General features: G+C 48.1%; 1 protein-coding gene across 1 annotated transcript in view; it reads left to right on the top strand.

Moving 5' to 3' along the window:
- Positions 1-1,095: 1,095 nt before the first annotated feature.
- Positions 1,096-14,345, top strand: part of LOC102126931 (A disintegrin and metalloproteinase with thrombospondin motifs 19-like) — a 37,970-nt gene continuing 24,720 nt past the window's right edge. Inside the window, 2 exon segments of the mRNA XM_065547590.2 lie at positions 1,096-1,330; positions 9,249-9,411. Of these exon segments, the coding sequence (XP_065403662.1) occupies positions 1,096-1,330; positions 9,249-9,411 (398 nt within the window).

The raw sequence follows: 14,345 nt of genomic DNA on the forward strand, positions 1-14,345 counted from the left end.
CTCACTGTAACATCCGTCTCCCGGGTTCAAGCAATTCTGCCTCAGCCTCCCAAGTAGCTGGGACTACAGGCATGCACCATCTCACCCGGCTTTTTTGTATTTTTAGTAGAGACAGGGTTTCACCACGTTGGCCATGCTGATCTCGAACTCCTGACCTCAGGTCATCCACACACCTCAGCCTCCCAAAGTGCTGGGATTACAGGCTTGAGCCACTGCACCCGATCAGGCCGGCCCTTCTTGATCATACTTCCTAAAATAGCCCCTCACACAAGGAAATTTTTGGGGCGGGTGGATATGTTCATTATCTTGATTGTGGTGATCCAAGAGCCAGGAAGATTTGATCTTTACTTATGCAACCTCATCTTTCCCTAACCTCTAGATGATACTCTCCCAGCTATGGGAAATGTATTCATTCCTGGGCAGCCATGCTCTCTCTAACCTGGTCTCTGCACATGCTGTTCCCTGTCTGAAGACATACACCTCCCACCCTTGCCTCCCAACCCCTGGTACACAAACTACTTCAGCCAGCCAGCTCCTGCCATCGGCCTTTAAGGTTGATGGCATCCTCAGGGAGCCCCCTTAGCACTACACACACCGCGCGGTTAGGTATCTGCCCCTGGAGCCTTAACTATGACTGCCAATTCAAGCCTCCGATTTCCCCTTCCCTCACAGCTCAAGTCGTCCCAGTGCCTAGCACACTTCATGGTATGGACTAGACGCTTAGAACGCACGGATGGATGGATTGGATGGATGGATGGATGGGTGGATTAGATGGATAGACAGGTAAGTCTCAACCCCAAAACTACTACTTTCGGGATCTGGAGTGAGTGGAGGGGCTTCCTAACACTGTGGAAGAGTGAGACTGATTCTAAGCAAGTGTCCAAGTCCCACAGGAGGGCTGGGGAAGACGATGTCCTTGGGAGGTCCTCTTGGGGCTGGGGAAGACCTGAAAGGACTCCCAGCTCCAGACAAGCCCCACTTCCTGCCCCGGGAGACAGGGGCCCTTCCTCCCGCCAGGGAAGCGCGGGGTCTCTGAGCTGGCCGGCCTGCTCTGTCTTACCCGCCCCCCACCCCTACCCCCGTCTGGTGAGCGGGATGGCGGTGGACTTTTCTCTACCAGACCGGCAGCCCTCACGCTCGCACACACTGTATTTCCGGAGAGGCCAGGGCAGACAACCTCCCCCCGTTTCCGCAGCCACTGGCGCCCCCGAATTCCCGCTCCAGCAGCCCATGCCTTGCTTCACCCCTGGCGCCTCATCAGCGCACCAGGAAGCCAGGGCCCGGGCATTTCTTTTTCCAGTCGCGTGGGGTCAGCTGATTGGACGATCAGGTGACTTGGACTAACGGACTCTGGGAGGGCGGGGGCTGCTCCAGTGAGGTTGAGAGCGGACCGCAGCCCACTGGAGGTGCCGGGGCGAAAAGCTGGCGTCTCCTCCTCGTCTCCCAGAATCCTTCCCTGGAAAAAAACCAGCGCCCACCGCCAGTTTAACTGACAGTGGGAATTATTTCATTTGTTTAACTTAAGTGGGCAGGATCCTGGGAGCCGGGGAGATTCAGGTCATTGCCATGTTTTCCGCTGTTAAGCGAATAGCATTATACACAGCTGCGGGCTGTGGCAAAAGACATTTTTAGAACTATTGAAATATGCTGCACATACAGAACATTGTACCTATTATAAATATAAAGCTTAATAAGTTTTCATCAACTGTAAACCTCACATAACCAGCACCCGGATAACGAAATAACCAGATAACTTCTTCAAGGGCATGGGTATTTTATTTCATTTTGATGAGTCGTCTAGGTGCCTAACAAAAAGGGCTGTCATAATTAACATGCTCAGGAAAACTCCCTAAAGCTTCAACATCAATAGATTCTTAATTATTGCCAATCGGATGGGGAAAAAAAATCGGTTGCTTAGATTGCAGTGGTAGTCTGCTTACTGGTAGCTTTGAGCTAATGGGTAATCTAGAACAACTAAGTTTCTGACATTGACTTGAAGAGGCAAAAACAAAAAGACAAAACAACAACAAAAATACATTAGAGAATAGACTAATAACCAGAGAAGAAATTGAATAGAGTCATCCCTTAGTAACCTCAGGATATCGGTTCCAAGACTCCAGAGATACCAAAATTCACTGATGCTCAAGTCCCTGAGATAATATGGCATAGTATTTGCAAATAACCTATACACATCCATCTGTAGATTTTAAATCATCTCTAGATTACTATAATACCTAATGCAACATAAATGCTTTGTAAATACCTGTTATGAAGTATTTATAAATTTATGTTTTTTATTGTTTTACTTTTTCCAAATATTTTTGATGCACAGTTGGTAAAACCCAGGGATCCCGAACCCGAGGATACAGAGGACTGACCATAGTTTGAGCTCTGTCCTCAATTCCATGCCTATCCCATGCACCAGGTGCAGCTGGTTTGATTGTTGCAGGCTTTCAGGTTTTCAAAAGACAGAGCTCATGACAAACTGCTCTATAGAATAGAAAGAAATGGAAAGTGTCCCAATTCATGGTAAAATTGAGCTCGTTTCTGAAGAGTTCTTTTACAAATCATAAGCACTAGCCTGTTGAAAACAACAATATGTCAAGTTACTAGACTATCCTATACCATGTCGAAGAAAAATTTTAAGAACATAAGACCTGTAATCATAGCATTTTGGGAGGCCAAGGCTGGTGAATCACTTAAGCCTGGGAATTCTGGACCTGGTTGGGCAATATAGGGAGACCCCAGTCTCTACAAAAAATTAGCCACTTGTGCTGGTGCACACGTGTCGTCGCAGCTACGTAAGAGGCTGAGGTCAAAGGATCTCTTGAGCCTGGGAGGTGGAGGCTGCAGTGAGCCATGATGGCACCACTGTACTCCATCCAGCCTGAGCAACAGAATGAGACCATGTCAAAAAGAAAAAAAAAAAAAGAAAAGAAAAAAGCTGGGCGCTGTGGCTCATGCCTATAATCCTAGCACTTTGGGAGGCCGAGGCAGGCAGATCACCTGAGGTCAGGAGTGGGATACCACCCAGGCCAATGGCAAAATCTCTCTCTACTGAAAAAAAAAAAAAAAAAAAAAAAAAAAAGCAGGGCATACTGCTGGGTGCCTGTAAATCCCAGCTACTCAGTAGACTGAGGCACAAGAATCACTTGAACCTGGGAGGTGGCGATTGCAGTGAGCCAAGATCACACCACTACATTCCAGCCTGGGCAACAGAGTGAGACTCTGTATGAAAAAAAAAAAAACAAAACACAGAAGAATGGCTCAACTTTAGTTTCATCCTATCAATAGCTTAAAGAAGAGAAAAATGGATAGATTTGGAAAACCACTTTTTATTTAAAAAGAGAAAATTAGGAAGAGATGAAAACTGTCTTAGTATTTGAAAAACAAAACAGCAAATTTAACATCAGACAGACAAAATATTTAAATTTAGAAATAAAGTTAAAGGTGGGTGGCGTGCCCTTTTAATGTCCTACTGTAGCATTGTTTCATAGATACTTATTTTATAATTAAAGATTATTTGACTATTTAGAGCCTTACCTCTCACACATTAGAGTGTATCATCATCACCTGCAGTGCTTGTGAAACTGGCTGCTGGGCCCCACACCAGAGTTTCTAACTCAGTAGGACTGAGGAGGGCCTGAGCATTGCATGTCTATGTTCCCAGGTGATGCTGATGCTTCCAATTTGAGACTATGCTTTGAAAATCACTAGTGTAGGGAAATATACTAGAGAATATGTTATGAATATACTGGAGAATATGTATATAAGTTAACTTACAGATTTCTGTCCAGTAGGAAAGATAACTCCCAAAGAGGACAGTTTTATTTCCCAATATGAATTTTTTTTTTTTTTTTTTTTTGAGACAGAATCTTACTCTGTCACCCAAGCTGCAATGCAGTGGCATGATCTCGGCTCACTGCAGTGTCTGCCTTCCGTGTTCAAGCGATTCTACTGCCTCAACCTCGTGAGTAGCTGGGACTACAGGCACCCACTACCGCACCTGGCTAATTTTTGTATTTTTAGTAGAGACAGGGTTTCACCATGTTGGCCAGGCTGGTCTTGAACTCCTGACCTCAGGTGATCCTCCCATCTCAGCCTCCCTAAGTGCTGGGATTACAGGCATGAGCCACCACGCTCAACCTCCCTTTAGGGTATTAACAAGTTTTGTCTCTATTTCAGAATGCATTTCGGAAGGCCCTTCCTGGAGCACTACAGACACTGTCTCTCAAAACACTCCTCGAACTAGCTTCACCGTGTTGCTGACTCCCTTGTAAATTAAAGAAAATATCTTATACCTATTCCTTCATTATTTGTATGAAAGTCAAGCTTTTCACAGTGTGAAAATTATACTTCAGGCTGGGTGCAGTGGCTCACGCCTGTAATCCCAGCACTTTGGGAGGCCGAAGTGGCAGAATCACTTGAGGCCAGGAGTTTGACACCAGCCTGGCCAACATATTCAACCCCGTGTGTACTCAAAAAAAAAAAAAAAAATCAAAATTAGCTGGGTGTGGTGGCACACACCTGTAGTTCCAGCTACTTGGGAGGCTGAGGCACAAGAATTGCTTGAACCCAGGAGGCAGAGGTTACCACGAGCTGAGATCGTGCCACTGCACTCCAGCCAGAGCCGGAGCGAGGCTCTGTCTCAAAGGGGGAAAAAGAAAGAAAGAAAGAAAGAAAATTCTACTTTGATACAGTATGCTAATATAAAGGATATGATATGGTTTGACTCTGTGTCCCCATCCAGATCTCACCTTGAATTGCAATAATCCCAACAGGTCAAGGGTGGGACCAAGTGGAGATAATTGAATCATGGGGGCAGTTTCTCCCATGCTGTTCTCATGATAGTGAGTGAGTTCTCACAAGATCTGATGGTTTTATAACAGGCTTTCCCCTTTGCTCAGCTCTCCTCTCTGCTGCTGCCCTGTGAAGACGTGTCTTCTGCCATAATTGTAAGTTTCCTGAGGCCTCCCCAGCCATGCAGAACTGTGAGTCAACTTAAACCTCTTTTCGTTATAAATCACCCAGTTTTGGGTATTTCTTCATAGCAGCGTGAGAATGGACTACTACAGTGTACTAATAACAGCCCAGACAGTAGTATACAGGTGCTGCTATACTTTGATGCTAGAGGTATTCCCATTAAGGTCAGGAGCAGTATGTGCTATCATTACCATGATCTAACATTGTTCCAGAGGTTTTTAGGTCAGCAGTTGTCAACTGAAGGTGATTTTGCCTCCCTGGGGATATTTGACAATATCTGAAATGATTCTGGCTGTCACACTGAGGAGTGCTACTGGCATGTAGCAGGCGGAGGCTGGGGATGCTGATAAACATCCTGCGAGGCACAAACAGCTCCAAACAAAGAATTATCCAGCCCAAAACATCAATAGTGCTGCTGTTGAGAAACCCTAGTCTAGATAAATAAAACATGGGAAATCCATTAACATAAATGTGGGAAAATAATAAACTAGTATTTGCCAATGACAGTCTAGCTAGGAGGTCCAAAAGAAGCACCTGGAGAACAGATTTTGCAGGGGCTGCATGTTGGCTCATGCCTGTAACCCCAGTGCATTGTGAGGTCACATTGGGAGGATCTCTTGAGGCCAGGAGTTCAAGACCAGCCTGGGCAACATAGTGAGACTGCACCTCTACCAAAAATTAAAACATCAGCCAGATGTGGTGGTGTGCTCTGAAAGTCCCAACTGCTGAGGTGGCAGTATTGCTTGAGCCCGGGAGCTGGAGGCTATGGTGAGCTGTGATCATGCCACTGCACTGAAAAAAAATTTTTTTGAGACAGGGTTTTTCTGTTACATAGGGGGTCTTGCTATGTTGCCCAGGCTGGTCTCGAATCTCTGGCCTCAAGCAGTCTTCCTGCCTCAGCCTCTGAAAGTGTTGAGATTACAGGTGTGAGTCACTCCCCCTGGCCTTAAAAACGAAAAAGAAAAAAATAAATTACATGGTGTCATATGGCCAGTTGAAAGATGTTGGAAAACAGTTGTGCTTGTGACCCCGCTGTAACCAGTTATAAAAGTATCCGGATTAAGAAATGTACTGGGTCTGGCTTTCCCAAGTTTAGGTTCCTGCTAAAAGAATGAGATGGATTTTTTCCTCCTCCACTTCTCACCTTCCTGCAAGAACCAGGATTGTGCATTTTGACGGGCAGGCTCTTACCTCTGGCAGGCCATGGGGGCATGCAGAGCCTTTCTGCTTGTGCTTTTGGGCACTTAAGTAAAGACCCCCAGTCCAGGCGTTCGTTTAGGATATTTGGCCCATGGAGGAATGAGGCTGGAATCACCTGGGAGGGATAGAGGCTTCAACTGGAAGGAGGAGTGACCTGAACTCCAGGTTCTGGGCCTACACTTTGTTCCCATGCAGCATCCTGTTAGTGGTGACTGGGGCCTGGAAGTCAGGGACCTTGGTGACCAAGTGTTGGGTGGACAGGATGAGCTGAGGGAGGTGAGGGGCATTTCTCCAGTACTGCCCCCTCCCTGGTCCCCAAATCAATGCCCTCTGTCAGCTCAGACACAGCCCCGGCCAGCAGCAGTGCAGGTCAGGAAGGACAAATGCAGTCAGCATGGATCTGCTCCATAGTCTCCGCCTCACTTCATCTCGGGTTGTGGGGAGTGAGTCCCTGCAGCACTGATGATATGCTGTCAGCTGAGAACATTCAGCTTGATTTAGAAAGATAAGGTGGGACATCTCTTGGGCATGGCGTGTGGAGCAGTGCCATCCCTCTGTGGCAGCGAGCCAAGCAATAAACCAGAATGTGCAAAACCTGCATCTGAGAATCACCGTTCCCAGAGGGAAAGCCTATATTGTCAAGATGCCCACAACTTAATTAGCCCAAACATTCCACCCAGCCTCGAAAACCAGTAGAACTTTGACATTAATATACTAACCCTCAAGTCTTTACAGAAATGTGTAAGAATAGCCACATACTGTAACATGTGATCATTGAGAGAGGAGCCCATCAGAACAAATGGAACCAAGTCCAGAAACGTGTCTGTCTAGATGCAAGATGCCAGCAAGTGTGTCAGCCAGGGAAGCAGACCAGGAGCAGATATTTATTAAGATTTAAAACAGGCTCCGTAGCTCAGGCCTGTAATTCCTGCCCTTTGGGAGGCTGAGATGGGAGAATCAATTGAGCCCAGGAGTTTGAAGCAGCAGTAAGCTATGATCATGCCACTGCAAGACTCTGTCTCAAAAAAATGAAAAAAAAAAAAAAAGTGCTCAGATGCACCCTTACATGGAGCCACCTTTGGCACACCTTCCAGGACTGGCAAGGCCTCACTCAGGACCAGGGGGCCCAGCCGTAGCTCAGTTTCCACCGCCTGAGTGGCACAGTGTCCTTAGTCCAGGCTCTGTCGGATCTCAGATCCCCCGATCAACAGGTCTTTTCTGCCCAAGCTCTGCCTCATTATGGCCTCCACTGACCATAGCCTCTTCCACCTCCCCAAAGGGACCCCTGCTCATGCTCCCCAGCCCGCAGGAGTGCCTGCGTCTCCAGGAAGCCCACCCTGCTGGCTCTGGGCTCTAAGTAGGAGAGCTGGGTGGGCTGGATCCCGCCACTGAGTTCAGTCTCGGGGGTCTCCACCCATGCTAGGCTTCCACTGATGGGACATAAGTGGCCTGAGGGTCCTTTACATCCACACAAGAGCCCCATGGTGACCAGGAGTGGGGTTCTGAGAGATTAAATGACTTGCCCAGGGCCCCCGTGCTGGCTAGAATTCCTGCACTGCCACATCCAAGGCCTCATTTGGGCCTCCCACTCGGGGGCCCGGACACCCGTCTGCATCTACCAGGCTGGGAAACGCATGTCTGCCGCAGTTTCCTCCCAGTGACTTACAGCAGCTGCAGATTTTTGGGGGGCCTTCTTACAGGGCCCACTGCAGCAGGGAGCCGAGAACTCTTACAGAGCCCTGTGTTCTCTCTCTGCCCCCTTCAGCTCCGAACTCATGTACTAGCTGCTCTGATGTAAGAACAGGCCTTGGTGAGGGTGTTGGGGCTCTCTCTGGTCAGTAGCCCAGGACTTCAGGAAACAGGTGATATCAATCTGGAGAGGAGGTGCCTGCTGGAGGGACTAGTAGGAGCAAGCCTGGCCCAGGGCCCTGGCCTCCTGGTGGGGCATCTCCCTCTTCCTTCCCAGGGTCCCCTGAGAATCCAAAGGCATCCAGGGTAAAGCGCAGTGTTCAGCTGTGTCCTGGGGTCCAGGAAAGCCAAGGAGAAGTTGCTCTATGTGCTGTCCACCAGGCACCCCAGCAGAGAACAGCCTCAGCCCACCCCAGCCCAACACCACATCCCAGGGACTGACCCACCTGTAAGAGGGCAGCATAAGACTGCCCCCATTGTCCCCAGAGAGTCCCCTCAGTCATGGGCTCTGACCAGGGTGCAGGTGGGCCCAGAAGGCTGGCCCAGCATGGGTGTGGCTGCCCATTGGTCCTCTGAAGAGCTTCAGGGGCTTGTGGCAGCTGGTGTGTGTCTGGGCTTGGAAGTGGAGGATGTCCCCCAGCCAGAGGGCAGGGGACACTTGTTTTGTTTTCCAGTCCTCTGCAAGGACAGGGACCCCAGGCTCTGGGCACCCCAGCTCTGCCTGCCCTACCCACAGCCAACCACCATTTGGCCCAGGCAAGTCGTCCCGGCTCCCACAGAGGGAACCATCCTCTCCACCTCCTGATGTTTGCCCACAACAGTCAAGCTCCATTCCGGAAAAAATACCCTCCACATCCTTGGGAAGGCACCTCCTCCTTGGCTCCTTTCCAGAGCTGTCATCCCCACTTCCATTTTCTACCTATCATTCCATACAGAGACCAGCTTCTTCCCTGGGCCAGGGCTGCTCTGGAGGCAGGGAGGTTGTGGCCAGGCCGTAGGTGTAGCAGAGCACTGGGTGTAGACCAGGCTCTCTAGGCACACTTGGGCAGAGAAGTCAGAGACCCACAGGTGAGTACCCCTCCTTCTGGCCCCACCCACCGCACAGGCAGAAAGAGGGAGGCTCCACAAGGAGGTTGAGGTAAACAGGGGAGCCTGGGTCACCTCTGTCTGATCTTCTGCCCTCCTGGGAGAAAGCCAGAGGTCAGAGCTGGGAGGTGTCGAGAGCCCCGGCCCAGCCCTGTCGAAACCCCTGGTTTCACTGATGAGGCTCGGGGAGGGGCTGGGTCAGCCTGTGTCACTGAGTCCATAAGGGAGGGCCTTCTTACCATAACCCAGGACCCTAGAGCTAGCTGAGGTCTCATCCCTTTCCCATGTAGACCAAGGCAGGGGCATGAACTGGCTTCTGGCTTCTAAGACCAAGGCCCATCACACCTCTCCCTCCCCTTGCCTGCAGCTGTTGTCACACATCAAAATTGAGTTTTGCCCTAAGGGGCTGGAGGCGCAGCTCCTTGGGCTGGACCAGGTGGCCAATCCAAGCAAGTACCTGTGTGTCACCACCAGCCAGGAATTCTCACACCACGCAGCAGGATCCCCTGGGGGATTCCAGGGATGAGCCCTCCCCGAAGATTCCACAGCAGCACTGCCACCCCCAGACCCACCACAAGCCCTGTGTCCATCCAGCCTTTGAGAACCTGGCCCCTCACACATACCTGCCCTGCTCCTCACACCTGGCTTTCCTGTGAAAAGTGGAACTGGTTCTGCCTGGGCCAGCTGGAGAAGGGCCTCAGGAAATCACCATTTAGGGGATTCATTCCAATCATTCATTCATTTATTCACCAAATACCCACTGTCCACCTTTCTGTACCAGGCCAGGGTGATGGTCAAGCGGAACACATGTCCCAAGGAGCTTTCCTCTCTTTAGAGACAGGCAGGCAGACTCTCACACCATGAGGTGCCCTCTGGGCTAGGGGGTGCTCAGGGCTGGATGCAGGGGAGGGCCTCGCCCACAGGAGGTGCTGGTGGGTTCGGATGTGGAGGCCACCACGGGGCGAGGATGTCCAGACAGAGGACCTAGCATGTGCCCAGGCCCAGGGTGTGACCTGGGGCAGGTGCGGGGCTGCTCTATCTGGAAGGTTTCCTGACTCTGCCAATGATAGGCCATGGCTGGATCAGGCTTCATGTCGATTTTTAACATTTAATAAATTTTGATTATGTAACTATGCATTGTGATAAAAATTATGAAATATAAAAATTAAAAACACAAACAGCAAACTTCTTCTCTCCCTAAATAAGAGCTTCAACAGTATTTTTGGACTTTTTTCCCGTATATCTGCAGCTATAAACATAAGCTGCCCAAGATAGTATCCTTCCCCATATTCTGTTTTGGAGCTGGAGTTTTCACTCAGCAGTGAATAGAGGCAGGCTTTAAACAGGCCAGGCACTGTGAGGACCCTGGGAAAGGAGACTGACCATGTTGCTGGGTGACCTTGGGCAAGTCTCGCCCTCCTCAGAGCCCGGATTTTCTCAGTCCAGTGAAGGGCAGGAAGGGCTGTGGTAGGACTGCATCAGTGCTTCCCAAACTCAGAACTGCCATGTGGAGCTGTGTGAGCTGTCACTGCACAGCCCCAGGGGCAGGAGCATTCTTGTCATAGCCTCTGTGGGTGGGGCTCCTGCCCGGAAGTGTGGTGTGTGAACCTGAGGCCCACAAGAGGATTTCAGGTGATACACAGATGCATTTATTTTTACCATTACCTTCTATTTGTAGTAAATGAGACCGATTCTCACCGGGAGGGCTTGTTAAACCACAGATCACTGAACCCACGCCTCAGAGGTTCTGATTCAGGAGGTCTGGGGTGGCACCTGAGAATCTGCATTTCTAACAAGTTCTCAGGTGATGGTGATGCTGATGCTGCTGGCTCAGGGACCACACTTTGAGAACCACTAATCACAAATTTCCTTTTATTCATTTATTTATTTAAGGTAGGGTTTTGCTCTGTCACCCAGGCTGGAGTATAATGGAGCAATCATGGCTCATGGCAGCCTTGACCTCCCAGGCTCAAGCAATCCTCCTGCCTCACTTCCCGAGTAGCTGAAACCATAGGCGCACACCACCATGCTGGATATTTGTATTTTTAGTAGAGACGGAGTTTCACCATGTGCTCAGACTGGTCTTGAATTCCTGGACTCAAGCAATTCGCCTGCCTTGGCCTCCCAAAGCAAAAGTTTCCTTTTTAAATAAATTTATTTAGGTTTTAAAAATGAGTTGACTTAAAGCACAGGAATAGATCTTCAACACCAAACACTGGGGAAATGCAAATTAAAACCACAGTAAGATATCACTACGTATCTATTAAAACAGCTCAAATCAAACATAGTGATAATATCAAATATTGGCGAGGATGCAGACAAAACTCACTGTCTCATACATCGCTGGTGGGAATATAAAATGGTGCAGACACTCTAAAAAGTAGTTTGGCAGCTTCTTTAATTAAACATCCACCTCAATATATGACCCAGCAATTGCTTCTGGGCATTTGTACCAGAAAATAAAACTAATGTCTGCACAAAACCTCACACATGATTGTTCATGGCAGATTTATTTGTAATAGCCCCAAACTGAAAACAACCAAGTACCCCCAATAGGTGAATGGTTAAGCAAACTGATACATCCATTCTATGAAATACTATGATGGCGTACACATGTAAACTCAGCACTTTGGGAGGCCGAGGCAGGCAGATCGCCTGAGGTCAGGAGTTCAATACCAGCCTGGCCAACATGGTATAACCCCATCTCTACTAAAAATACAAAAAAAAAAAAAAAAAGCTGGACATGGTGGCAGGCACCTGTAATCCCAGCTGCTCAGGAGGCTGGGGCAGGAGAATTGCTTGAACTCAGGAGGCAGAGGCTGCAGTGAGCCGAGATTGTGCCATTGTACTGGGCAACAAGAGCAAAACTTCATCTCAAAAAAACAAACAAACAAAGCCAGGTATGGTGGTGAGTGCCTATAATCTCAGCTACTCAGGAGGCTGAGGCAGGAGAATCGCTTGAACCCAGGAGGCAGAGGTTGCAGTGAGCTGAGATCTTGCCACTGCATTCCAGCCTGGGTGACAGAGTGAGAATCCATCTCAAACAGAAAAAAACAATAAAAAGGAACATGCACAACTTGGATGGATCTTAAAAGGCATTTGCTAAGTAGAAAAAAAAAAAAACAAACCTAGTCTCAAAAGGCCACATACTGTGTGATTCCATCTATATGATGTTCTGTTTTTCTTTGTTTGTTTTTTTTTTATTTTGTTTTTGAGATGAAGTCTCACTCTGTGGCCCAGACTGGAGGGCAGTGGCACGATCTCAGCTCACTGCAGCCTCCACCTCTCGGGTTCAAGTGATTCTCATGCCTCAGCCTCCCAAGTAACTGGGAGTACAGGCACGCACCATCATGCCTGGCTAATTTTTGTCCACCTGGCTCGGCCTCCCAAACCACTGGGATTATAGGTGTGAGCCACCGTGCCAGGCCTTCATTCATTCATTCATTCATTGAGAGAGTCTCACCCTGTCTCTCAGGCTGGACTGCAGTGGCAGGACACTGTAGCCTCCACCTCCCAGGTTCAAGTGATTCTTCTGCCTCAGCCTCCACGTCACTGGAACTACAAGCTGGTGCCACCAAACCTGGCTAATTTTTGCATTTTATAATGTTCTTGATGTAAGAAGATTATGAAGACAGAAAGCAGATTAGTGGTTGCCAGGAGTAACCACTAATGGAGGGGAGGGGAAGAGCCAGGAATGAGTGCAGAGGAATAGCAGGAGGGGGATTTTTGTGGTGGTGGAACAGTTCTGTATCTTGATTGTAGTGGTGGTTAAAAGAGTCTACATATGTGATAAAATGGCATAGACCTAGACATGTGACATTGTTAGATATTGTCCTACATTTATACAAAATAGAACCTTTGGAGGAAACTGAGTGAGTCCATGAAACCTCTCTGTACCATCTTTGAAATTTCCTCTGAATCTATATTTCCAAATAAAAGGTTAAAATTTTTAAAGTTGCTTTAGACAAAAATGTTAAATAAAAATAATATCAATTGTATGCTGGCCTGGCAAACCTTTGACACATTGAATGACTGGCATCTCGAACCCATCCAATGCACAATTGCCCCTGGCCAGGCCCTGTCCTAGGCTAGGTCGCCTGCTGGAAGATAGGACTCTGGACTCTCTCCTGCTTGGCTTTGGGGTAGAGATGCCAGATAAAATATAGGACACCCAGTTAAATTTAGATTTCTGATAAAAAGTAAACTATTTTAGTAAGTATGTACCATACATATTTAGGACATACTTATACTAAAACTTATTTCTCTAAATTCTTAGTTTACCATCCTTCACAGGTGTTGATATTTCTCTAAATTCTTTAATGTATGTATGTAGTTACTTTAAAGCTCCTCTTGCCTGATAATTCCAATGTGTGAGCCATTTATGGGTTCGTTCCTTCTTTCTTTCTTTCTTTCTTTCTTTCTTTCTTTCTTTTTTTTTTTTTTTTTGATGGAGCTTGGTTTTGTAGCCCAGGCTAGAGTGCAATGGCACCATCTCAGTGCTGGGATTACAGGTGTGAGCCACCATGCCTGGCTCTTTCTGTTTATTTGTTTCTTTGAGATAAGGTCTCACTCTGTTGTCCAGGCTGGATTGCAGCGGCATGATCTCAACTCACTGCAACCTCCACCTCCCAGGCTCAATCCATCCTTCCACCTCAGCCTTCCAAGTAGCTGGGACCACAGGCACTTGCTACCTGCAGTCCTGACTGGTTTCACAGAAGACAAGTTTTCCACAGACGGGATCAGGGGCAGTGGTTATGGTATGAAACTGTTTCACTTCAGATCATCAGGCGTTAGATTCTCATAAAGAGTGTGAAACCTAGATCCCTCACATGTGCAGTTCACATTAGGGTTGACGCTCCTGTGAGAATCTAATGCCTGCTGATCTGACAGGGTGCAGAGCTCAGGCAGTAACACTCACTGCCCACCACTCACGTCCTGCTGCGCAGCCTGGTTCCTAACAGGTACCTAACTGGTGCAGTCCACAGCCTGGGGGTTACGGACCCCTGCACATGGCTCATTTTTGAATTTTTAGTAGAATGGGGTTTTGCCATTTTGCCCAGGCTGGTCTCAAAGTCTTGAGCTCAAGTGATCTATCTGCCTTGGCTTCCCAAAGTGCTGGGATTACAGGCATGAGCCGCCATGCATGGTGGGTCTGTTCGTATTGACCGGTTTTCTCTTAATTTTAGGATGCATTTTCTCACTTTTTCACACGTCTAGTGTTACTTGATCTGTTGGACATTGTGAACTTTCATTGTAAAGATGTGGATTATGTTATCCTACTTTAGTGTTGAGTTTTGTTTTGGCAGAGAATTAAATTACTGATGGGTTAACTGGATCATGTTTGTCAAGGCTCCATTTTAGGTTTTGTTAGGGTGAGCTGTTTTTTA

This window comes from Macaca fascicularis, chromosome 7 (assembly GCF_037993035.2).
Source record: "Macaca fascicularis isolate 582-1 chromosome 7, T2T-MFA8v1.1".
NCBI lineage: Eukaryota > Metazoa > Chordata > Mammalia > Primates > Cercopithecidae > Macaca > Macaca fascicularis.